At 43.8% G+C, this 24,669-nt stretch overlaps 1 protein-coding gene across 6 annotated transcripts in view; it reads left to right on the top strand.

Annotated features, from left to right (window-relative positions):
• LSAMP (limbic system associated membrane protein) overlaps nt 1-24,669 on the top strand; it is a 987,281-nt gene that overhangs the window by 824,963 nt on the left and 137,649 nt on the right. For all 6 annotated transcript variants that reach the window (XM_058419186.1, XM_058419185.1, XM_040054569.2 and 3 more), the window contains one exon: nt 3,262-3,494. In XM_058419186.1, coding sequence (XP_058275169.1) covers nt 3,262-3,494 — 233 coding nt within the window. The remainder of the gene's footprint in view (nt 1-3,261; nt 3,495-24,669) is intronic.

Here is a 24,669-nt window from a genome sequence, read left to right as displayed (position 1 = left end):
AGATGTCAAGAAATTAAACCTGCAACCCTAAGGAAAAGAATAATGCATGGATCACAAATCCTTTATTAGCTTTTACTGAGGCTGATGGTAATTCCTCCAATAAGTCTAATGAAAAGCATTTGACTGTCTCTGTGAACTTGATTATTGATTATTAGTGAATGATAAGAGTCCATTGATATCTGACTGATGGTGTGCTCCTATTGCTTTGCAGTTAAAATGTCAGTTAACATGCCATTTAATATTCTATTAGTATTGAATTAGCACTTATTACACTGTGAAAATCATCACCATAAATCCTTATTAAAGCGTGATACGTTCAGCTGGGTGGCATCTCTGGCAGGCTAAGAGGGTGTGTGTGTGTGTGTGTGTGTGTGTGTGTGTGTGTGCAGACAGACATACTGAGATGCATCGTCCATGTGAATACATGTTCAGAGCATGCCAGGACTTGGAATTTCCACATTTGTACATTGATTTTCCCTGACAGTTTGAGAGGAGCAGGTATGGTGAACAGAGGGCTCAAATCCATTTCACTTACTCTTCCCATTTTCCTCTTTTCTTTGTCCTCTTTCCTATCTTTATTTTGGTAGCACCTGCTAACTTATTTCAAGGGCAGTTGCAAGGTTGCCTGACTGTAGCTGTTGACCACAGCCCTAGGGCTGGCCTGGATGCATTTCAGACAGCTTATGACCCATCTCCTCTTCCAGGGAGAGGAGGGAGGGTCCCTGATTGTGCCTATCCACAGGCGCAAAAGGACAAAGCAAAAGGCTTTGTTCAGGCCACAGCAGTGAACTGTTACTGACAGGACACCACACAGGGGCATATTTGCCACCCCAAATAGAGAGTTATAATGATCAGAGGAAGGGCAGAGCTGCTGAGTGCTCTCTGTAGCCTGGTCAGGATGGGAAGGCAGCCTGGTGGGGATGATGCAGTGCCATGGATCTGCTGGAGTCCGGCAGCACTGATGGCTGTTCAGGGGGATTTTCAGAAGTGACTGAGAAACTTCAGCTCCCACTGACTTCAGCTTCCACTGTTAATCTGCTTAGCTTTTCACTACCAAAATACCTGACCCATGATTCTTGGTGCTGTTATAACATAACTCTTGCATTTGCAAGAGGGCTCTTGACTCTCAGGCAGACAGCTCTGGAGGCAGTCTGGGTGTACCTCCAGGCCCACTGCTCCCAGCCCTGGGGCACACTGCACTCCCTGGATCCTGTCTTTCACCTCCCTTCACTGGTGATTACAGCCTGAGATGGCCAGTGTGCCTGGAGCAATGCCTCTTCCTAGTGGTGCTGGTCTCTAGGTGTAAGTGGCTGCTCTCAGATTTCCCTGCATTTTTCTTTTTGACAAAGAGTAGCCTTTTGAAAACAACTCAGATCACACCTGAGAGTTTGCCTCAGGGACAAGTGCCTGCCTGACCAAGAGAATGGGCTCAGGCCCGAGGGCCAAACTCTCACTCCACTTCCTCAGCTGGATAGCGTGGGTAAAGGACAGGATCTGTTGGACTGCTCTCTAAAGCAAATGTTTGTCAGATGAGACAGAGCTACTTACAGCTTGGCCAGCAGCATGGCATGGCTCCCATGGATGCCCACACAGCTTGGCTTTCGTCCTGCCCACAAGTAACCCCAGAACAATTTGGACAGCATCCATGGGCATGCCAAAAGGGAGTGGGTGTGAGGTGCCGGCCATAATGGTGGGGTCACATTACAAGGGAGGGCAGCTGCAGCACAGCATGAATGAAATGCATTCAAATAGAGGAACTTGGAAAATGTCTGACCCATGCTAAAAGGCTGTTTGAAAGCCTACTGTCAAATATTTGTCTTATCTTGAAGCAATAATCTTTATCCTCTCTCTTTCTTCTTTCAAATACAACACATGCATAATAATGAATAGGACACAATCCTGTGCAACGTGATCTAGGAAAACCCTGCTGGAGCAGGGAGGTTTGACCATACGACCTCACTGTGGTCCCTTCCAACCTTATTCCTTGATTCTGTAGCAGCAGTGGCAAGAGGTGCTGGGTTATTTGGATGCTGGGACACTGTGGGCAGAGCTCTGAGAGGTGAAGGAGCAGCAGCTCTGGAGGATGCTCTGCATCCCTGTTTATCTGCAGAGCAGATGTGATGTGGGCTGCAGCAGGGCAAACCTGCTCTCAGCCTGTCTGGGCCCAGCCCTGGGGCGTACAGCTGCCAAGGTGAAAGCGGAGTTGTGTCAGCCTGTCTTCTTCAGCCCTGGTCCTCTTGAATGAGATGGCTGAGAATGAGCAGGACATGTCCTGTCAGTGGCAGCTCCTCGTCTTTTCTCTGCAAGTCTCCTTCTGGTGGTGGCAAATGGTACAGAGCAGGTGCCTTTGCCAAAAGTACATTTGTCTTCACAGCACCTACTCTGCTCTCCATCAAAAAACAAAGTACTTGTCAAGTTACATTTGCAATGGGGTTAGTTTGGTCTCTGACTGGTGAAGGTTGGCATTCAGGGCCGTGGCAGTTGCTGGTCCCCCTGCTGTTCCTTTGCTTGCCGCCCCTGGCTGTCATTCCTCCTCTCCTGTCCACCTGGGATAATTTACAGGACATGCTGCGTGTGTCACAGGGATGACAGTGACACTCCCACAGCCTCTCATTTTCAGCCCGACATCTGCACTTCCCTGCACAAACAGGCAGATGTGCATCAGCAAGTGTGCGTGTATGTGTTAGGAGGGCGATGTTTGAACAGAATTATTTTTTTGTCAGAAGGCTCTAGATGGGAGATACAATATAGTTTCCTCCCCTTGTGCTGCTGAAACTGAGGGATGGAGGAACTGTGTCCTGAGCTAACAAAGCTGGAGCCCTGAACCTTTGCCCTCCAAGCTGGAAGACTATTGTATACTCAAATGTTGAAGGTGAGGGAGAAGCATGAGAAGAACTACTTCCAGCCTGTCTCACTGGGAGGGTTGGAAGGAATTTGGTGATCAAGATCTCCTGTGGCCTTCCAAATTAATTTTTGGTGCATGTGTAGGCCACAGGTAAAAGGAAGAGAGAACAAGAGACATGTCTGCCCCAAATCCCATAATCCCATAAGTTTATGAGCTGAAGGTTCCTGAAACTCTTCGAAAGAGTTAAATTATTAACTACATGTCCATGGGACAGCAATGATGAGAGGCTTCTATGGTTTACTGGCAAGGCAGGTGTATGCTGTGAACTTTCTAAGCAAAGCAGTAAAGAGAAGGGACAAAAGGGAGATGATGGAGAGGGTTGTTTATCTCCTCCTTATCTGTTTCATCCTGTGCAGGTGTTATGTAGAAGACAGAAGCTCCAAGGTGGCCTGGTTAAACCGTTCCGGCATCATTTTTGCTGGAGAGGACAAGTGGTCCCTGGACCCTCGAGTAGAGCTGGAGAAGAGAAACCCCCTGGAATACAGCCTGCGGATCCAGAAAGTGGATGTCTACGATGAGGGGTCCTATACGTGTTCAGTGCAGACACAGCATCATCCCAAGACTTCCCAGGTTTACTTGATTGTGCAAGGTAAGCAACATGCCTGATAGGAGAGCAAAGAGCAAAAGACATGGTGAATGGAGGGATCTGAGTCTCTTGGAGAAGCTCCAGAGTCAGTAGTCTTTGTGTCCCTTGTGTTTACTCAGGAACCAGCTGGAGTCTTCCCTTCCACTCTGACATAGCATGGTTTTACTCTGCTGTCACTTTGTCCTTTTAAAAGTGGTGAGAGAGCAGGGGACGCCAGTGATGCCAAGCCATACTCTGGTATAATGCAAACCTGGATCCTTGCTCTGGTTGTTGGGCACTGATGGGAAAGCATTTGTTTATAATAACACTTTTCAGAACACTGTGCCTCATCTCTTCCCAGAGGCCTCTCTGGTTTCTTGGCCTCCTCCTTTCTCAGGTTTTCCTTTCTTTTTCTTCTGTCAACAAGCTACTGTGCTGTGTTTTTTGGCCTTCCATAGTCAAGTCTTGGCCAGGCAAAGGAGTTCATTTTCCTGTGAGTTTTTTCGTGCTGGGTCATTGGTTTGCAGGGCGCACCATCACTAGGCATGTGTGAAACCTGGTACCTGAGGGACCTGCTGCATACCTTATGTTGCCTTCTCCTTTTTTAGCTACCCTTCTCCTGGGTGTGTTACAAGGAACAGGAATCTTGGCAAGCCAGCATTGTCCTATCTGTCTGCCTGCATTTGTGGCATAACTGAGAGTAAACAGAGTTCACAAATTATTGTTAAAGTCATTAGTGTATTTACTTGTTCTGTCCTATCCAGACCAGAACACCAAACAAGTGAGGTTAGCCAGTTTTGTTTAGTTTTGCTTTTAATCTTCATGCCATTTTGTCTATCTGCCTATTTATCTAAAATATTTACAGAGCAACTTTGGTGATAGGTATGTACGGATGTGCTTGATAGCTATTACAGGTATGTTCAACTTCTATATTATCCTTCAGGCAGAAATTTGTTATTTCTCCTGATCTGTCTAGTAACCCATTAGGCTGCAGATTTTATTTCCCTTGACAAGTTTTTGAATTGCTTTGATTATAAATGCACACAGGAAAGGACTTTTCCTCTTGCTGGCACTGCTTGGCAAACTGGGGGGGCTAGGTAGCATCCCAAGTGTTTATCTGCAAGGTGAAGAGGCCCGGACGTGTCATCAGAGGTGATGCTTCACACACAGGTGTAGTGAGCCAGAAGGCTCCTGGTTGGTTTTCTTGCCCAGAATCCTCCCCCAACAGCAGGATGAGTGGCCCACTCCCGCACACAGAGCAGCTCTCCTGGCTTGGCTCAGTGCTTGCTGCGGGAAATGCATTCCCCAGCCCTGGGGGTGTACCCTGCCTCGCTACAGCAGAGCAGGGCCAGCCCTCTGTAGGTGGTTTATTGCTGGTGAAATCTCACAGCACACAATTTCCATTTACCTGTCAAGAAAAATATAGGGACAAATGAATTCTACAGCCATGCATATGTATTATTAATTTTATTTGTGCCTATTAGATATGGGCCTAAGCAGCAAAATTGAGTTTTCTAGCTTAGCTTTCACTTAAATACGTGGGTATCTGGCTCTGAACTACTGCCACCTTTCTGAGAATGAGAAAATTTAGGTTTTGACACTCCTAAACCCTAGATGCCTGTAAATAAGGTATCTGTGGGTAATCTTTTTTCTAATACCTGCCACAGATTTCATAAAAGACCCATTGTGATATTGTGCTTACTGTATAATCCTGCAATAGGTGAAACTCATGGCTTTAATTTTTCTGACACTAAAATTAATCTGGAAAAAAAAGTGGAGGAAAATATAAATACAAAATCCTTTACAATTTGGAAGAGTTAGTCTCATTTCAAACACATTTAGAAATAATCTTAACTAATAAAACTAATTCACTACAAAATAATGTATGATAGAAAATAATCCCTGTAGTCTCAGAGTATTATTTTCTCATATTGATTGCTATTTTTCTAAGATTTGCAGGTTGTCTGCCTGAAAAATAGTCTGCTACTAGTACAAATTAAATGAGTTCAGATATTGAGTCTTGCTAAACTATTTAGTTTTATTTGTTTTATGTAGTTTATTTACTTATCTTGTTTTTGTGTTCATCCTATTCAAAACATCGGCTCTTTGAAGTTCTGGACATCCCAAATGTAAACATTAATTAATTAATTAATTAAGATACAGCTCCTGAAACATTAAATGACAGAGTGGTCAACTGGTCTGCCTGGTAATCTGTGGGAAGAATTTCTGGAATGATGGTCAGTGATCTCCTTTGAAAAAGCTCAGGAAAACAAAATCAAACCAGGACCAGAGGCTCACTGCCAGCTTTCTGCACATGGTTGATGCCTGGATTTGCCGGTGAAAGATACTGCAATGACAGCTGCTCCTGCCCTGGAAACAGTGGGTTGGTTTAGGGTCATGTCCAGGCTTCCTACTCTTCTCACTCAGTGTTGTCACAGATATTTCTGCTCTCCACTACCAAGGACAAATCCTTACTCTCTCCCAGTGCACCTCAGCCCCTGTGAGAACACAACTTTTATTACTCCTTGACACAAATGGGATAGTTATATCAGAGACTAATAAGTGGGTAGGCAGATCCTAGAGTGCTGTTGGAGCCCTTAAAGCTGGAGACCACTCCATGTCCACAATGCCAGCTGAATTAGGCAGGCTCCAGTGTATCCTGAGTGCTCGCTGTGTTTAGACCTCTGCAGTCTAATGGAGGACCAGGTGCTTTCCAGCCTTGAGAAAATCAGCTTCCCCAGGGGTGAGCTCTGCTTAGTGAACTCTGCTGGCCAGAGCTGCAGAGCAACATCACAGAAAAAGGGACATCACCTCTCTAATGTATGTGCTCAAGTCCTTTAGTATTTCCACGGGAAGAACCAGTTCTACTTTGTGAGCCAGCACCAATCTGTTCAGAAACAGCCTACTCGGTCTGCTCCTTTCCTCTCTTAAGTCTGTACGTCCATGGACAAGATCCCTCTCAACCGGGCATATTGCAGAGGTCTAAAAGGGGCGTGATGAAATGACACTTAAATCAGAACTTCATGGACAGCCAAAAGCAGAAAGATGTTGTCCTCATAAGTCTTTCCAGATTTTGAAACATAAAGCCTACTCTGCTACTAGAAGTAGGCATTCGCTGCCAAAAGATTCATTGGCACAACTGCAGCCATCTCTTCCATCTTTCGGACCCGGGTGGACAGCACAGCTTGCAGCCCGCTAGACCGGAGGTGGCTATCTCTGCCCGGGTCTCTCCACTGCGGTGAACACACCAAGAGACTGCTCTGAGCCACCACGTCACTCAGAGCATTTTGTGCTGCTTCAATTTTGGTACAATGGCCAGTGGCAAAGCTTTCTGTTTACTACCCCATTTATATCTGCTGTTGTTTGATCAAAAGAGTAAGCACTTGAAAGGACCTGCAAGAGATGGTCTGGTCCTTGTCCATGCAGTGAGACGAGATCAGCTCTACAGTGGCTGCCCCATATGTGTATTTTTTGAAGATGCCCTGTGGCTGCAGAGCTGATACATGTCCATTATTTCACTCTCCTTGCATTTGGAAAGGTTTTATTAACATACGATCCAAATTGATTTTGCTGCCAATTATTTCTGGTCCTTCCAAGACACATAGTGTTTTTTTCTCCTCTTCCTCAAAACTACCTTTTATCTGCCTGAAACCCCTTTGTCTCAGAGTTCTCTAGTGTAGGGTAACAGGCTCACTGTCTTCCAGAGGTCATATTTTTTTTCAACCCCTGTGGCGTATATATTTCACTACTGTTGGATTTGTCTACATGTTTTCCTTAAATATACTGTCCAAAATCAAAACAAGAGTTCCAGTTTAGGATTCAATCATGCAGATACAAGTACCGGCCGTGTTTTGCGTATCACACTTCACTTACCTAACCCCAGAATGAAATGAGATTTACCTTTTTTATATGAGTGCCTCACTGCTTTCACTTATTTAGTCTTTCTGCGTTTCTAATCCTCTCTTACTGGTCTGCAGCTCATTCTTCACTTTTGTATTTGAACATTAATTGGTTTTCCCCCCTTCCTGAGAATACTGCTTTGTCCTCACTGCTGTTGGATGCTATCTGGTTGGTCTCTCCATGGAGACCACTTCAGTTCACTTACGATCCTGGGCTCCAAAGCACTCGCAACTGCCCCCAAGTTACTGTCATTGACAAAAGTCAGGTGCCTTGTTTCTGTTCCATCATGAAGGTGTTAATTAAAGTATTGAAGAGACCAGGACACAAAAGCAGACTGTGGCAGCAGCCCACTAAACCCTCTGTCCCTGGTGGAGAGTGATCTGTTGATTGCAGCTCTTTGAAGCATCTTGATGGAGATTTAACATCCACCATATTCTCTTGGCTTGTTAAAGACTGTCAGGTCTTCTGAAGTCAAGATACATCACATAATCACAGATATTGCTTCTGCATTATCTGTTATGCCAGCTATCCTACAAAAAAAGGGAAATGAGTCTGGGGTGGCATGATATGTGTTCGCCAAAAGTACATTGCTTTTTTTTCCCTTTTCTCCATTATTATCCTCTCAGTGCTTATAAAAGGGATGTTTAATCTTTTTTTCCAGTACGTTGAGTGACGTCTTCCAGGAGAATTGAGTTGTAAGAGGTACATGGTGGCTGCCCCGTTCCCAGCATTACCTTGGGTTCTCATTCCTTTAGCGCTGTATCCTCAAGCCCTTCTCAGGCATTAGATAACAGTGGAAAAATTCCTGTGGTCCTTATTAGTTTTATTCAGATGACAGGCACAAGGGCACAGAGATCTTGGCATGCATGGGGTTTAAAAATTTCTGCCATAAAGACCTAGGCCTATCCAAGGCATTCTGGAGGAGTAACTGCACTAGGAGGAAGCAAATTGTTTCTGTCCAGAGCTGTTACATATAGACATCAGTGTGAATGGAGGTGGTTGTAACTTTTCAGTGAAACAGAACGATTCCATTGTTTTTGAATTTGATTAAAATTTGATCAAGAAGGTTTTACAGGTCTGAGATGCTTTTTTCTGGTCAAAATTATGAAGACAAAAAGGTATAGCATTACCACAGCCCATCTAAAACCTAACCATACTCAGCTGAGGTATGAGGAGCTTCACATTCACATTTTCACTCACAGCTTGGGATTCCTGCCGACTCATTTCTTGTGATTCCCAGTTGTTGATTGTAAAGACTGTGGTCTCTCCCTCAGTTTAAAGTTTATTTCATTTTAAAAAAAAAAAAAAAAGAAAGAAAAAAAAACCCCAAAAACTAAGGGCTTTGTCATTTCGGCAAAACGAAAACAAATTTGGAAATGTCAGCAGCAAATGATCACAAAGAGGAGTGCTTGTTTGCTGGCCAGCCCTAATGACAAACGCGAAGTCAAGTGCACAGCAGCTAAGGCCAAATCCTACAGTTTTCTCTCTAACTGATAGGCATCATTGTGTGAAAAAAAGTACGGAGTGTAGCCTTTCTCCATTATGAATTGCCTTTGTAGTGCTCTTTGCTTTCAAAGATTCGGACTCACAGCTCATTGTTTCCACATGATATAAAGATGTATTTGTTGTTGCTGGGATTTAACCATAAAGAGTTTATTATTAACTCTCTGAGTAGATTAGCTGTGCACCCTCTCAGTCCACTCTCCTGAAATTAGACTTTGTGATGGTGACTGGTACAGCACAGAAAGATCCTTTGCCCGCACAGGCAGCTGAGGCCAGTCTGGCTTCCCCAGCACAAACTGCTCTGCCAGCAAGGCCCTTGGTGAGCCGGTTCTAGGTCTGATGTTGTCCACCATCCCTGGAGGAATCTGAAAGATGTGTAGATGTGGCACTTAGGGACATGGTTTAGTGGTGGACTTGGCTGGCCTAACTCGGTGATCTTAGAGGGCTTTTCAAACCTAAGTAGCTCTGTGGTTCTGTAATCTGCACAGCCCTTGCCCTCATTTCTGAGGGCAGCAATAGGGAAAGATGCTGCTTTGGACTTTGGGATTGTAAGAAGCATTGCTAAGCAGAACTGATGCAAGGCACCAGAGTATGGTTTTCTAGGAGCCTGAAGTCAGATACCAAGTGGAGGTAATTTCTGGCAGTTATCAGCTTGGCACCAGAGACAGAATGAGGTCCTTCTGACCAAATGTAGATAATACTATTGCTGTGGGTTGTCTTGGACTCCTTTTGTCATAAAGTGAGGGAACAAGACTTTTCTCAGGTGCAGTCTAGTTCATCCTTTACTAGCCATCCAAAATTCATCAGACAGATTGACCAGTGGAAATGTCATTGTCTCTGCCCTGGCTGCAGGGGGGAGCGCAGTCTGAGCAGTCCTTTTGGAGCCATGCATCCTTTTAGCCTTTCCACACCTCTTTCTGTCCATCCTCACTGGTTTTTACTCCTGCCACTATACAGCATTGGTAGCTGTCATTGCTTGTGGTGGGTTGCTGAGAGAATTGAGCCGGGCTGGTCTGGAGCTCAGCAGATCTGTGGTGGAAGTGAGGATGCCCACCTCCTCGTGGCATTCCTGGCCTTCCCACCTCTTTGGCCAGCGCTGGAAGCAGAGCAGTTTGAAAAGAGCTGAAGCTATTTTTCCTGTGGTAGCTAGATAGCAAGGATGTTGGAGTCAGATGCTGTTCTCTGAGAAATGTTGGCTTCCCTGCTTTGTGGGCTCAGAGCCCAGAAATCGGAGGGATCTTTCTGAGCACTAGCACTGTAGCGTTTTTCATTCCAGGGAGCGTGCAGTAGGTAAGAGCAAGCACCGACCACTTTGTCTTTTTTGGGACACAGCACCGGTGGGAAAATGACAGTGTATTTGGCATGCTGTTGCAAAGAATAATGAGATAACAAGGGAATGTGAATTTTCTGGGGGGAAGGAAGAAAGATCATTTTACTGGGAATAGTGGGGGAGGAGAAAAAAAAGATTGAAGGGAGGAGATAAATTCAGGTTATATTATGGGGACTGGAAGAGAGAAGTCCAGTACACTTGGAAGGGAGTGACTCAGTTTGGTGGGGAAAATAAGCTGAGAGAGCAAGGAATAGTCTTGGGCAACCAAAGCATGTTAGATCTTGCTGCACCACTTTTGCTATTACCGTGGGCCAAACATTTCTACCAGAAAAATAATTCCAGAATGTCAGGCACACAATAGTATTGGTGGCAGTTTTTCTAGGTTTTCTGCTCTGCTTTGTTTTGGCAAACTCATAAAGTGCAGGAAAAGGCACCTGGTGTTTCATAAGTTACCAAGGAATTTCCTTTCACTCCCCATCTAGTATTTTTATTGCATCCCCATGGTGTCCTGATGCCTCTTGACTTCTGTTTTCCTATCTCCAGGCATGGTTGGAACGATATGATGCAGCTTAGGCTTTGGCTCTGTTATATTGGTTGAAGCTTAGCACTTCTTAGTGCATAAATCAGGAGGATTTTCTGGAAATATTTTGCTGCTTTCTTTGCAGGTGCAGGCAGGAGACAAAAACAGAATACTTCAAAAAATGCTTACTCATTTTCAAGAGAGAAGTACAGCACAAAATACATGGAATACTTTCCTGGGGCTGGGAGGAAGGATCTTGATACATTAATCCAAGTCGTTAGTGATATAAATCAGCTTAGCTTGAGTGGACTCTTCAGAGTGGTATCAGCTGATATTGTGTGATTTTGTCTGATCAGCTGATTCTAGATTCACACCGGTGCTTTGAAAGGTCTTGCCTTGTTATTTCTCGGTCTGATGGTCTCAGGCTGCAGTCCCAAGTCTTAGCTTGGGCTGTAAGGCAGGGGAGCAGGGACAATATTTTTCTCTCAGTTCCTAACACAGCAAGAATTTAGATCCACCACCAAGACTGCTAACCCTTGAGAGAGCACAAATAACCATTAGCTGTGAGGCTGCACGCATCAATCCAATTAAAGCCAAGCTTGTTCCTGCTCCCACTGCTTAAAAAAAAAAAAAAAAAAAAAAAAAAGGCTGTGGTAGCACAACAGTTGCCTTGACTTGTTGCAAGCCTTGAAATTTGACCCAATTGGCCCACAACAAGACATGTCCCCTTGAATGTCGTAAGTCATAGATTCCCCTTGCCTGTTCCCTCCATGATGGCCAGTGTCTTGTCAGCAGTGAGTGATATTTTTTTTTTTTTTTTTTTGCCACATCCTCTTGAGATTTCTTTGCAGAAAAGAACTGTTTGTATAATTAGGAATAAATATCTTACACATTTTACATGTCAGGCCTGTAACTGCTAAGAGCTTGAAAATTAGCAAAAATTTGGGGTTTTTTAAAAAATTCTCAAAAAGATCTGATCTGAAGCTTTGGGTTTCTAACACAAAATTATGAGAAAAGATATATAGTTAGTCTCCATAGAAACTTCAGGGTTAGTGTGTCTCTTTACTTTCAATGAGGGTGATAGCTATGATTAATAATATTCCACATTTCTCTGACTCAGATCAACATTTTCTGTAGCTTTACTGTCCATAGGTGCCCCCTTGATTAAAAGCATTCGAGAAGTCTGAAGGTAGGAGGCAACAGCTGTGGTAACCTAGGCCTTGCAATTCCAGCATTCGTGGAACAGTGTGTTCCTTTTGCCTGTTTTTCTTCTTTCATCGGTTCCAGTTGAGTCAATGCTGCAAATCTGCCATGCTCAAGACTCCACATGGGATGAAATTCCAGATTCCTGGGGTCCACCAGCTCATGTTCTTTGGTTTTGGCTGCTGTGTTACCATCTACAGTCATCATAGCTGTTTGTTAGTGGATGAGAAGCTGGATCAAAATCTTGATTCCACTGAAATTAAAGGGAATTTTGCTCCATTAGAGCCAAGATTTAATTTGAAATTGGAATTGGCTAGAAACAGATTGTAAAATAAACCTAAACTGAGCCAGCAGTTCAAAAACAACATCAAGACTTACAGGAAGAAGCACATTTCTTTCCCACCTTAAAAACTTTCAATTTTATTCTTTAATATGAATTAATTATGGAAGTAAAGAAATCATCACTTCGAGGAAGGGAAAAAGGAGATGGTGTTTCTGAAATGAGAGTGGGGAAAAGCAAGTGGGCATGGTCTCTGTGCTGTGCCTCCTAGCACCTCCTTGTGTCTGCATGGTGCAGCTTGACCCCAGCTAACCCACGGTAACTGTGTTCTCCTACCATTTATCTCTATCCAGGGCTGGCCCTCGTCACTCCTGAACGGATCTGTAGCCTATCCTTTTGGTGTGTATGCAGGCTATGCCTCGTAGGATAAGGATCCCACAGCTTTCCACAAAAACAATGAATGATAAATCGTTTCAGGGTTTGGATTTTGATGGGTTTTTTTAAGAGCTCCAGCTCTTGTTTTTATCTTAAGAAACGTTGAAATTGCTACCCCAGTACCAGCTCCTTACTCACCAGAAAGTGAAATACTCTGAGAAAATAATTACTTAATATCACATTTCCTGTATAGCTGCTAAAATGTCAGTGGTTGGCTGCTTGGGAATAAGAAAAACACCGACAAAATTACAGAATAGCAGTTTCATTTAACAAAGCCCAAGATGTGATAGTTAGAGGGGAAAAATAACTCACCAAATGTGCATACAACAGAATAGACAAAAAGGAAACAGATACTGAGACATATGGCTTCCATTTACAGATTATTCAGACAGAGAGCACTTTCTCAAAACCCAACCACAGCTTTTGAAAATGTCTTTAAAAAAAAAAAAAAAACAAATATTAGGTTAAAAAATGTTAACTCTCCACCAGAAAATAGGAAAAAGTTTGTTCCTGGGAAGGGAACAAAGGTTGGTGTTAGCAGTCTGAGGGTGCAGAAGCACGTTGCCACTCTTGCTGAGAGCTCTGGGTCTCTATCTGTCACAGCTCAGGCTATCAGTGAGCAGAGCTCTGGTAGCAGGAACCAAGCCCTGCTTGATGGTGGTGCGTGAAAGTCTGAAAGATCCCACTGTTTCTCAAAAATGCATTGGGAGTGACATCATTTGTCTGCCACCCTTTTCCTGAAAGGGCCTTTGGAAATACCCAAATGAGGGTTGTGAGCTTTCTCAGTTCTGGTATCAAAAGCCAGAGGCTACTGAGGCTTCAGCGATGCTGCTTTTAATTTTTTCTCCATATTAACGTACCCGATTTCCCTCACATTGACTGTTTGATGGTGTGATCTTGTGCTTCAACAGTCTTTCATAAAATCTTCTAGGAATCTCTATTACGTGGACACATATAAGATTGAGGAAAATTTCTTCAAAAATAAAACTTTTGGTGCTCCTCAAACAGAAAAGTAGACTGAAAAAACCCTGCATTTTTTCCCCATTCCGTGAAGGTTACCTTTAAAAAAAATCTATGGAGGAAAAAAAAAAAAAAAAAAAAAAAAAAAAAAAAAAAAAAAAAAAAAAAAAAAAAAAGATAGCTAGGGAGGTCCTCTTTAATGAAACAAGAATTGGATTTTGGTGATAAGTTTTAATTTAGGGCAAATAATTTAATTGGAATGATTAATTAATTTTGGGGTGCGTAAATTGGGCCTCTGGCAGCCTATTTATTATCTTTTTTATTCCTTTCTGTGTCTTCTCTATCAGCGGTGTAAGAAAAGCCTTTTGTCTTTAACAAGGTAGGGAGACACGCCCTTTGCATATGTGGAGAAAGGACTGTCATGGTGCAAGGATTTGAACAAAATGGCATCTCACCTTTAGGTGCCCTCAACTTGTGAGGCACTCAGGACTCACTGCAGGACCAGTGAGTTTGTTTTCACACTGTCTGGGCACGTGGATACTCAGCTCTGCATAGGGTGCAGGTGATGTGGTGGGCCTGGGGCATCCGGCTACGGCTGGCTTGGTTATAAGAGAGGTTGGTAGAACTGCCTGGTGCTTTGAGAAAGTTCCCAGCAAGGACACCGGAGCTGTGTCACCAGAAGATGTTCTGTGTTAGGGCTTGTCTTGGTTTAGGGTAAATCTGGGAGAAAAATCTTTGAATAGGGTCCTTCTGGAGAGCAAACTTAAACAGCTCCTCCCCTTAACTGGTGTGGGAAAGAACTTCCTTGGAGGAAAGTTGAAAAAACTTTTATTTAACTGACAAAGTGCCCACCAGCATAAAGAATGAATAATACGAAACAATAAAACCTTTTGTTGCTCTGAAGTGAGATGGTAAATTCAGAAAATCCTTGCCATGGGTTAGCTCAGCTCTCCCAGTCTCTTATCAGTCCTTCTGGAGGTCTGGGCTCCATTGGGCCACAGGTGCGAGTTCCTGGTGCTCCTCTAGGTTTTTCAGTCTAGAGCAGGTTTAAACAGTCCTAAGAAAAAGGAAAAAAAACCAAACAAACAGTCCAGGAACTTCTCCACCCTAGCTAGCTAAACCTAACTGAAAGCAAAAAGATTTCTGTCCTGCAGTTTGTCCGAGCCTCAGCCGAACATGCAGTCCAGAGAGGAATGTGTAGGAGTCAGGCAGTTTTCTCAAAACAAACTTGGTGTTTCCTCTTTCCCTGCTTCACTCTCAAAACCAGTGTTAAAGGTACAGAACTCAATATACAGCACAAACAGAACCGACAATCAGAGATACAAGCCTCATAAAGCACCCTAGGACAGGGCTAGAGTGCTGTAAGCTGTACTCTGACTGGGACATCTCCTCAGGTTTTGTTAACTGGGGGGATCAGCTCTCAGCTTTGGTATACAGCAAGTATGTCATTAATGTGTTAAGCACAGACAGGCAAAGTAAAAGAGTAAGGAGCCTTTTGCAGGGAGAGGAGCCAAGAAGCGCGATCCTAAGCCTCAATTCCACATGGCCCTCACGCAGGTGCTGCAGCAGCAGCTGTATTCTGGAGAGTCTCTTCAACATGATTGTCCCCTTGTTAGACTGATGGGAATGTGACTTTTGGGTATGTTCCTCTTTTGAATGTTAAAAAAAAAAAAAAAAAAAAAAAACTTTGGGAATAAGTATGATTAATCTCCCCAAATAGCTTCAGAACAGATTGTGCAAGGTAGAAGCCTTATGACCTTGACTATACAAATCCAGCTATGATTTTAGGGATTATGACTGCATAGAGCTCCCAATTCACAATTTTACCTGAAAGATTAATCCACTTGTTGACCTAAAAAATGAGGTTAAGAAGCAAAGTTCATAGGGGTATCACCCCTCATGATCCTGTTTGATCTGGTCAGAAGTGCCCAAAATAAAGCAAGGGCTGAGACACAGTCTGGCAGGCTGATGCTTTCATAACGTGATGCCAGCATGTGCTCCATGGCACAAGAATGTATGCAGGAATTTGAAAGCCTAGGGTCTGTGGGGTTGGTGTTGGAGGACTCTCAATGGTCAAGGAAGCTGAATTTGGCATCATCCGCATGTCTGGAGTCCAGCTGTGCCTTCTCCTGCTCTGAGAGGGGAGGCACGTGTTCATTCTGGGAAAGAGCCTGAGAGTGATCTCTTGGTTGTATACATAGTTTTCCAAAGGACTGGAGCAAAAACAAAAGACTCTGGCTTGCTCTCCAGAGCAGAAGAGAACAAACCATATTGGTAGTACAGGCTTTGCTATTCAAGGTCATAAAAGATTTATCTCTTCTTACCAAGTCCTGGGGGTTGTGTGGTTCTGCAAAATAAATTGCACAGGGACCCTATCAGAAACAGGACAAAAACCCAAGTCCAGAGATAAACATCTGTCACTTAGTATTTTAAGTGTGACTCTCTGAAGGTGTTGCATCTCTTGTCCGTATGGACACTTAGTCTTGCAAACAGAAGTGGTGCGCTGCAGCTGAGATTCATCACACTTAATCACAGACGTCTGAGTGCTAGTTACACAAATCTAAACTAGTCATCTGGCCCTCATCTGTAGTCTGTTGTAAGAAGATGCCATCTTACTCTTTCTGCTGTATGCCTTGAGATAATGTGATAGATCATCCCCCAGAAGTCCCTTTTACTTTGGTCTACAAGAGGAATGCAAATTACTAATTTAGATTTACACAGCAGACTTTTCAATGTCTAAAATTTGGTGGCATGAATCCACCTTGTATGTCTATGCAGCAAAGATGAAGACATGTAAATGACTAGTTCTGGGGACTCTGTCATTACCCACAATCCGGGTTCTCAGCTGCATTGACAGGTCCTGACTATTCCTCTTGCCATAATCTGCACGGTGTGACATTAAATAGTATAACAATACCTTTTGTTTTAGCCTATAATCTGTTCTTTACTGGACAATGCTTTCAGTTATAATCCCTGACATATTTACCTGTCCTTGCAAAGGGCAGCTGCATTCCCCTCCAAATGTCTTGCTATAAGTCTGACATAAATTCATACAAGTTCTCCCAGTCAAGGGTTGCAATCTCCTTGATTGGATACCCCTGCCTGCTCTCTCCCACTGAGCCAGAGGGTAAGTGACTCCCCTGAAAAGATTTCTGCACTTTCTGCCACCAGCCCAGTACAGCCCGAGGCACAGGCTAAATTTTTCACAAGATGAGTATTGCTATTCTAGCCCAAAGTGTTCCAGGGTACATATTTTTTCTCCCAGATTTCTTGCTGCCCCGTCTCTCTAGTCCTTGAACTCCTTTGAGACATCACTAGTGTTAGACCCAAGTGCTTATTATGGTCTTCTTTCTTCTCCCTGAGGGTAAAACTATATAAGATTTAAAAAAGAAACTCCAGATATTTATTGACTTGCACATGCAGTTCTCAGGAGCTGCAGTGCCTGTTGCATATCAGTGCTGGATGTTGCCATGTGTCCATCTCTGGTGCTTCAAAGTCCATTACCTTCTATGGATTTCACTGTGTAATCCTCTTCTTCCTTGTGTTCAAGGACACACTGTGGTCTGGTCTCCCAACCCTTTCCATTCTCTTAAAAAAACCCAACAAACAACTCCACCTTCCAAAAAAACACCCCCCAAAACCAAAAAACACCTCTCCATCTCCATTTATCTAATCATACTGGGTTTGTGGGCACGTTTCTGACAGCAATCGCAGAAGCTCTTGAGTCTGCACCTGAACAGCAGAAACTCCTCTCTTTGGCTCCCAGATCAAATCAAATCAAATCGGTGTTTATTTCATTGCCTCGATAAATTTTTTATTAACTGTGTTGGAAGTCTGCGAGGAAGAGAGAAGGGGAAGAGAAGAAGAAAGCTGTTCAGGAATGTAGACTGGGCAAAGTGCCCACAATTAATGGGGTAGCAGCAACCAGCGGGTATTTGAAAATTCTCCGGTGCCAAGTGCCAGGAGGTTTCTGCTGCCTGTGACAGCTGGTCATCATTATCGGACAACTGCTTCTGTGTACATCTTAGGTCTGTGTCTTTGTCTCTGACCAAGTCACTCTTGGTTTCTGTTTTGCAGGAGCATACTGAAGCAATTAGGGCATGTTGGATGATTGTAAGGATGAGTGAACAGTGTTGGGTAATGTACAAAAATTGCAGTTTCTCGTCTCTGCTAGCCCTAATTCCCATATCTCAAGATGAGCTTAAACCGCTATCCCAGAGATAGGCCTCACTCAGCATTGTAGGAATTTGAACTGCAGTTTTGCAGCTCTGTCCAACTACTTGGTTATTCCTTATTCGTTGCTGCTACAGGGCACTTCGCCTCTTCAGAGATTGTTACAGCCCATTCTGAGTGATACCCATCTTTAAGGAAGCAAATCCCAATGCTCGATGCAACATTTATGTTGCTGAGTGTCTGCTGTCCCACTAATGATGCAGTGAGCACATATTCTTGGTCAGAAGCTTCAAACTCATTTGATGCTACTGAGGACAAACTGAGACTACTGATATTGTGCCACCCAATTTGAGGAAGAGAATCTGTAAGGATTCTGTAAGAATCTGTAGGGAACAGAATCTTGTACGTATCTGCCAGAAAACCATCTAAGAGTCATCGTGTCTCCTAGGGAATGTAGTAAATCCAGCAGATAAGCCAAAGCAGAATAATTCATGTAGAGAAGGATCTCCAAATAGAAGGGTTAAGTACAATGCATGGACATTCACTTTGGAGGGAAGTGACAATAGCATTCATCTGTCTGGGGAGAAGACTGTGGAGATAAAAGCTTTGTATCAATTCTCATTAAAATTTTTGATCTGGAGCACCCCAGAAGGGGCAGTTGCTTGACTACATCCAAGTTTTCCACTCAGGAAGACATATTAAGGATCTAGAGGGCACTCAGGCAAAATGCATGGACAGTGTCTGATGTGAAGGGAACACATGAAATAGAAAATTGTCTTGGATGCTATACCTCCCAGTTTTTTGTAGTTTCTGTTCTCCTTGATCTGGGACATTCAGACATTGGCCTGTTCTAGAAGGGGAAGCTCAGACAACTGATAGAAAGAGAGCTCTTAGGAGGTGTACAGTCATGCCTTCTCAGGAGCTTTCCAACCCAGCACTACAGACCTAGCAGCAGAGTGACCTAATTTTTTTGAAAGGCATATCTGGGGCACACTTGACACCATGCAAGGAGGGAAGGAATTTTTTTTTTTTTTTTATGAATACCTTTTCCTTTCATGGAAGCCTCAGAAACTTCAAAATGGGAAGAGATTGTGATTCTTGAGAAGGTTATGCCTTTCAGTTGGAGTGGAGACTGAAGTGTATCTTAAGAAGATAGTTCAGAAAGGATTGTTGAGCTTGGGAAATAAAGAGAATAGTGAATCTTCCAGACTAAGGCTCATGTGGGACACAGCACCTCAGCAGGGAAGTACAATAACAGAATTGTTTACTTTCTTTAGGTATGAACAGGTATCCATGCTGTGAACTTTTTAACTTTTTTTTTTTTTTTTTTTTTTTTTTTTTTTTTTTTTTTTTTTTGCTTCCCTGTCTCTGCAGTAAAAAGTAGTAAAAATTACTGTGCCAAAATCCAAGTACCAGAGGTATTCCAGACTGTGTTCCCATAAGCCATTGTGAGGCAGCATATGAACCTCACAAGGCACTATTTGGCAGAAGAACTCTCTAATTGGATCCCAGACTGTTGTAAATCAGTGGGAAAATACTTCTCATAACTTGAATGGTATTTTAGTTTATCATCAGTTAATGTTGCCTCTTACAGGGTCTCAAAATATGCCACAGTGCAGGTTCTTCAGTGAATTCATTCATTACAGGACCAATCACTGCCAATGGCAAAGCAGGTATTCTTGTCATACATCAGTTTTCTTCTCCTTGCCTTTTGCTGCTAGTGAGTTCTTGCCATCCCTGTCATGTCTTCATTTCAGTTGTTCACAGTGACACAAAATGTCTCCTGCCTGAGGTCAATCTCCCTGTGATAAAAGTCTTCCATAGAATTAGTCAGGCTGGAAGACAGACAGGTATCAAAACATAAGCCTTCCGAAAACGGTGGCAGGCTGTCAGTTCCCATTAGCTAATGCTACCTGGGCAGCCTGCTGACTCTTCACCATTCTAGGTGGGAGAGAGAAGTTTTAATGAGCAACAGAGGGAGTGGAGAAGGGAAACAGAAGAAAGTAGTTCAGATTAGATGTGATACTTCTGGTGGCGGGTGACAGACACACGTGTGCATGTATATGTCCATGTAGTAGTTGAGATATGGTTTATATCAGTGCAATTTCGCTGACTTCACAGAAGTTGTTCCTGATGTTTTCCAGACCAGTGCTGGGGTGTGTTGGATTGGATCTAGGTGCAAAAACACCCTCAAACATCTATCAGACTCGCAAAATACTTAGAGAAGGCGTGTACTCCTCTGTGGAGGTCATAGCTAGGACTAGCAAGAGCAAATCAGGAATGGGATGTATTCAGCTGTGAAATAGCCTCCCAAGGGCAAAGGTAGAAGAGTCATTTCCCAGAAAGTTTAAAGACTAGTTGTCCAAAACACTATTAGATATGCAGCAGAGAACAAACCTGCCTTTCCGAATGCCCCCAGCCCTGGAAGATAGAATAAGTGTGCAAATGATTCTTCTGTCTCCAGAGTACATGAACATCTGAGATCAGAATTGCTGCAGGTCCCATTCTTCTCCCTAGCATTCAACCTACATTTAAATTCTAATTGACTTCGAGTGAAGACTCGTAAAGCTTTCTCTGTTTCGCCCGGATGCTGAATCCTCAATGAAAATATAAACTGTGTCATTAGATGCTGGGCGGATGTTGAGCATAAAGGAGCTGGTTTAAGCTGGAAATTGCGCAGCTCATTCCAATTAGTCATTCTGCATATAAAGTGCTTGAAGTGACTATACCTTTAGAGAGGAAAGACAGTATAACTAAATACATCCCCATTGGATATTTTCATTCCCACAAAAGTTGATGTTGGGCTAGCCATGGAGATGTTATGTGCCTAGTTTGTTTTGCAGGGCAGGTGCAGCATCTTCCTTCCTAGGGAGAGTCATTTTTACTTCTTCAGGAAATGCATTGTCTGCCAGGACCCTCAGTGCACCAACTGGACCTTGACTAGTCTCTGCAGGGGTGTCCACCTACCCTGTGTCCAGGTCTCCATGTAAGTTCAGGTCTGGATTGGCGTATTAGGTGTCCCTATCTTCAACTGGGTCTCTGGTGCCACCTCTTGGATGGACCTTGGACCTGAGTGCTAGGTAGCATATCTCTGACTTTATCCCTGGTCTCATTGTCCTGCACGGACCCTGGATCTGGTTCACCATGTCCGGGGCTGTTGATGAACCATGACACCAGCATCTGTCTTTGCCCACACTTTTCAGGTCCTAGGGGACTATGCTGAGTTGGTGAGGACACGGGTGTGGTCATCCCCAGCACACTGCCAGTGCAATCTGCGTGACTGTGCGTATTTTGGATGAGACTTACCTCAATGTAAGCTGTTTCCTTCTAATAGATGTCTGACCTGAGGAAGTCTTGAAACCCTTGGAATGAATCAGCCTCTCAAAATTATTCACTATTTATTGACTGTGGGGTTACATTAAAAATAATAGAGTAATAGAATCCAAATGTTTTGGGTTGGAAGGGACCTTAAAGATCATCTAGTTCCAACTCCCATGACACAGGCAGGGACACCTTCCACTAGACCAGGTTGCTCAAAACCCCATCCAGCCTGGCCTCAAACACTTCCAGGAATGCTTACATTAAATGTTTTATTTTGGGAGAGTAAATTAACTGAACCACCACCCTTGCCAGCTTAAAATTGATGTGTAAATTCTACTGTAGTTTGTTTTCTTAAGAAAATTGTGTTTATGCCTCTACTGACAGCCTGATTCTGATTATTTCTGGAAGGGGAAATAGGGTTATGTTTGTGTAAACAGGAGAAGAGCTGGATCAGCATTAAAGGTTTTGAGTAACCTGAGAAAAAATAGCTTCTTTCACATTACTGTCTATCACTAATAAGGTGCTTGTGGGCCCCCCAGTCTTTCTTTGGTTGAACACTAAAAAGTCCAGTTCAGTTTTAAGCATCAGAGGGAACCTTGCATATTAGTGCAGCTTGCTTCATGTATTATAAGAAATTATTAGAAGCATTTTTCTCTGTCTTGCTGTCTGTCCTCAAGGGTTTCCCCACAGAACATTCACCACAGGTGAGGGAGTCTAGCATGCTGTTGGGATTTTATTCAGTGTTTTACCGTTACACTGGAGAAGGTTGGGGTGGAAATTTGGAATGTAAATTCTGTTCCTTGAGTTTAAGAGGGTTTTGACTCTTTAGTTACGAAAAAGCATCCTCTTTCTTGAGCCAGTGGAGCTCTAGGCAACTCCTGGCCAAAAGAAGAAAGATGCCTTAACTGGAGCTCTCTACATACAGTAGTATCATGTTGGCAGTAAGGCTTAGGAATGATCAGGGACATAGCTCTCTGAGAAACTCTGGTAGCATGTTTCCACTTCCCTAGGAGATCTGGGATTGCTAACACCTGATCTTCTGGTGTTTGGCAATGCAAGGCTCTCAGTCCTCTTTTGCTATCCTTTGGATCTGGACTGCCTGAGAGGTTTGGCTTCTTCCTTTTTTGGGGTGCAAACAGCACACGCTCAAATCCATTATGTTTGCTCCCAAAACTGCTGAAGATCAACAACCAATGCAAAGAAGAGAAGGAGGTAAATATCTCCATAGCTTAGGCTTGCCTTGACCTGCTAGGACCCCATGAAAACTGTTGGGGAGTTCCATGTTACTGCTGACAGTTGTGGAAGATAGTCAAATACTGTCACACACCGCAGAATCAAGGTCTTTAAATAGGTTAAAAAAATAGGTTGCATCTCATCCACAGGGCATAAAAGGAAAGAAAGAAAAAAAAAAAAAAAAGTTGCATTCTCCCTGTTCCTCCAGAGAAAGTAGCTGGTTGTTGGCAGAGTCAGTTTCTCTGCGTGAAGGCATCACAGTATAATGTGTCTCATAATGGCTGCACACCTCCTGCTGTGAGTGGTGGGATTTGGAGAAGAGGCACCCATGCTAGCCAGGAGAGCAGCGCACACAGCTGGCTTCCAGCTGTCTTTGTCACCCTGTTACCTGGCACTGCATTCTCATCACCTCATGAAGGTGAGGCAGAGCTCCTCTGTCAGCCAGGCTGTCCCTGGCTCATCCCTCCATGCCATCTGTGGGTGAGCTTTGTCTCGTCTTTAGGCGAGTACAGGAGCAGAGAAAACAAAATGCTCATGATGGGCACACAGGCAGCACTCCTCCAGGTAAATACTCGGTTGGGAACTGCTCCTGGTACAAGGCAGTGGGAAAGCTGAGGCTGGCCTGACTGAGTGTATCAAAGGAGGCAGGAGGGAAAGAAGGCTTTACTGTCCTTTAGAGTAGAGAGGAGGGTCACTCCTGTGTTTGGTACCTGCAGGGGATATCTGGATCCAATCCTATGCTGTGCATCAGTCTTCCAAATAGCTTTGTTGGTAAATTCTCTGACTCTCAACTCTTTATTTGTAAGGCTACGTGCTGAAGGCTTGCAGACCTTGAAGAGTTGGGGCATGCACCTGTCAGGTTCTCAGAAGTGATCCTGTGTTATCACAGGTAACGAGCGTACAAAGCTCCACTGCAAAAACAGGTGGTGTTTTCTGTCTTAACTGGAAAGCTGCAGCAAAAACAAAGGGTTTGATGGCCAACCTCCTCCTGATTTCAGCTTAAATATCTTCTTGTTCCTGACTATCTTTATCTGCATCTTTATCCTCACATTCTTTATCTCCAGAAATATTCAGATTGGAGGAATATCCCAGGGAAGAAGTGCTAGTGGTACTAAGGCTGTTATTTGGATGTTGGGGACAGGGAGCCCGAGGCTGTATGGTGATTGCTCCCCTGTATTTGACACTGAGGTGAGGCTGCACCCTGAATTCTGTGTTCAGTTTTGGATCCCCCAAAGACTACCATAAGGACATTGAGGTGATGGATCATGTCCAGAGAAGGGCAGTGTAGCTGGAGAAGGGTCTGGAGCACAAGTCTGCTGAGGAGCAACTGAGGAGGGAGCTGGGGTTGTTTAGTCTAGAAAAAAGGATTCTCAGATGAGACCTTATTTACAGCTATCTGTAAGGAGGCTGTAGTGAGGTCGGGGCCAATCTCTTTTCCCAGGTAACAAGTGGTACGACAAGAGGAAATGGCCTCAAGTTGCACCAGGGAAGGTTTGGGTTGGATGTTAGGATATTATTTCATGACTGAGAATTGTCAAGACCTGGAATAGGCTGCACAGGGAAGTGGTTGGGTCACCATCCCTGGAGATATTTTAAAAAATTGTAGATGTGGTGCTGAGGGACATGGTTTAGTGGTGGGCTTGGCAGTGCTGGGTTAACGGTTAGACTTGATGATCTTGGAAGCCTTTTCCAAACTAGCAATTCTATGATTCTGTGGCATAGCTCAGGAAGGAGTGAGGAGCTAGTCTTCTTTGTGCACCTGGAAAACCCAGCCAGAGTCCCTGTCATGGGGAGGGCGCAAGGGTACGAAGCAAGAAAATCACCTTGAGTGCTGTGGGGCAGTGGAGAAAAATCTCTGCATTTTACATCTTAATTAAACAGCATGTGTGTTACACCAAAGATCCTGTGACGTCACTACTATTCTGTAATGCTGGAAAGACTGAGGAAAACGAAGTGCTTTTCCCTCTCTCGCTGATACATACTCTTGGCTGTGTTGGATTCTGTTTTTCCAGAGGAGGTTAACAGCTCTTTACCTCGCTCTGTTTCCTTTAATGAATTGGGGTCTTCCTCTACCGTACACACAGACAGAGAAACAAGGGAGCGTGTGCAATCAGTTCTCACTCAGCTGGCCAACGAGATGTGAAATAGGTTGCAGGGTGGATGATACCCTTGAACGAAGTCACACTGACTTGTTTGCTGTGATAATGTATGGACACTCCTTCCTTTAAAGGCTCCCGTGTAATTGAGCCCTGGCACCTGGTAACTGGTAGCAAGTGAGTAAATTGTTACTTCCTAATGCAGGTTAAATGCTGCAAACCTTGTTCACAGCATCTTATCCAGC

The sequence above is a fragment of the Hirundo rustica genome, chromosome 2 (assembly GCF_015227805.2).
Source record: "Hirundo rustica isolate bHirRus1 chromosome 2, bHirRus1.pri.v3, whole genome shotgun sequence".
NCBI lineage: Eukaryota > Metazoa > Chordata > Aves > Passeriformes > Hirundinidae > Hirundo > Hirundo rustica.
This window is presented reverse-complemented; position numbering and strand designations above follow the sequence as displayed.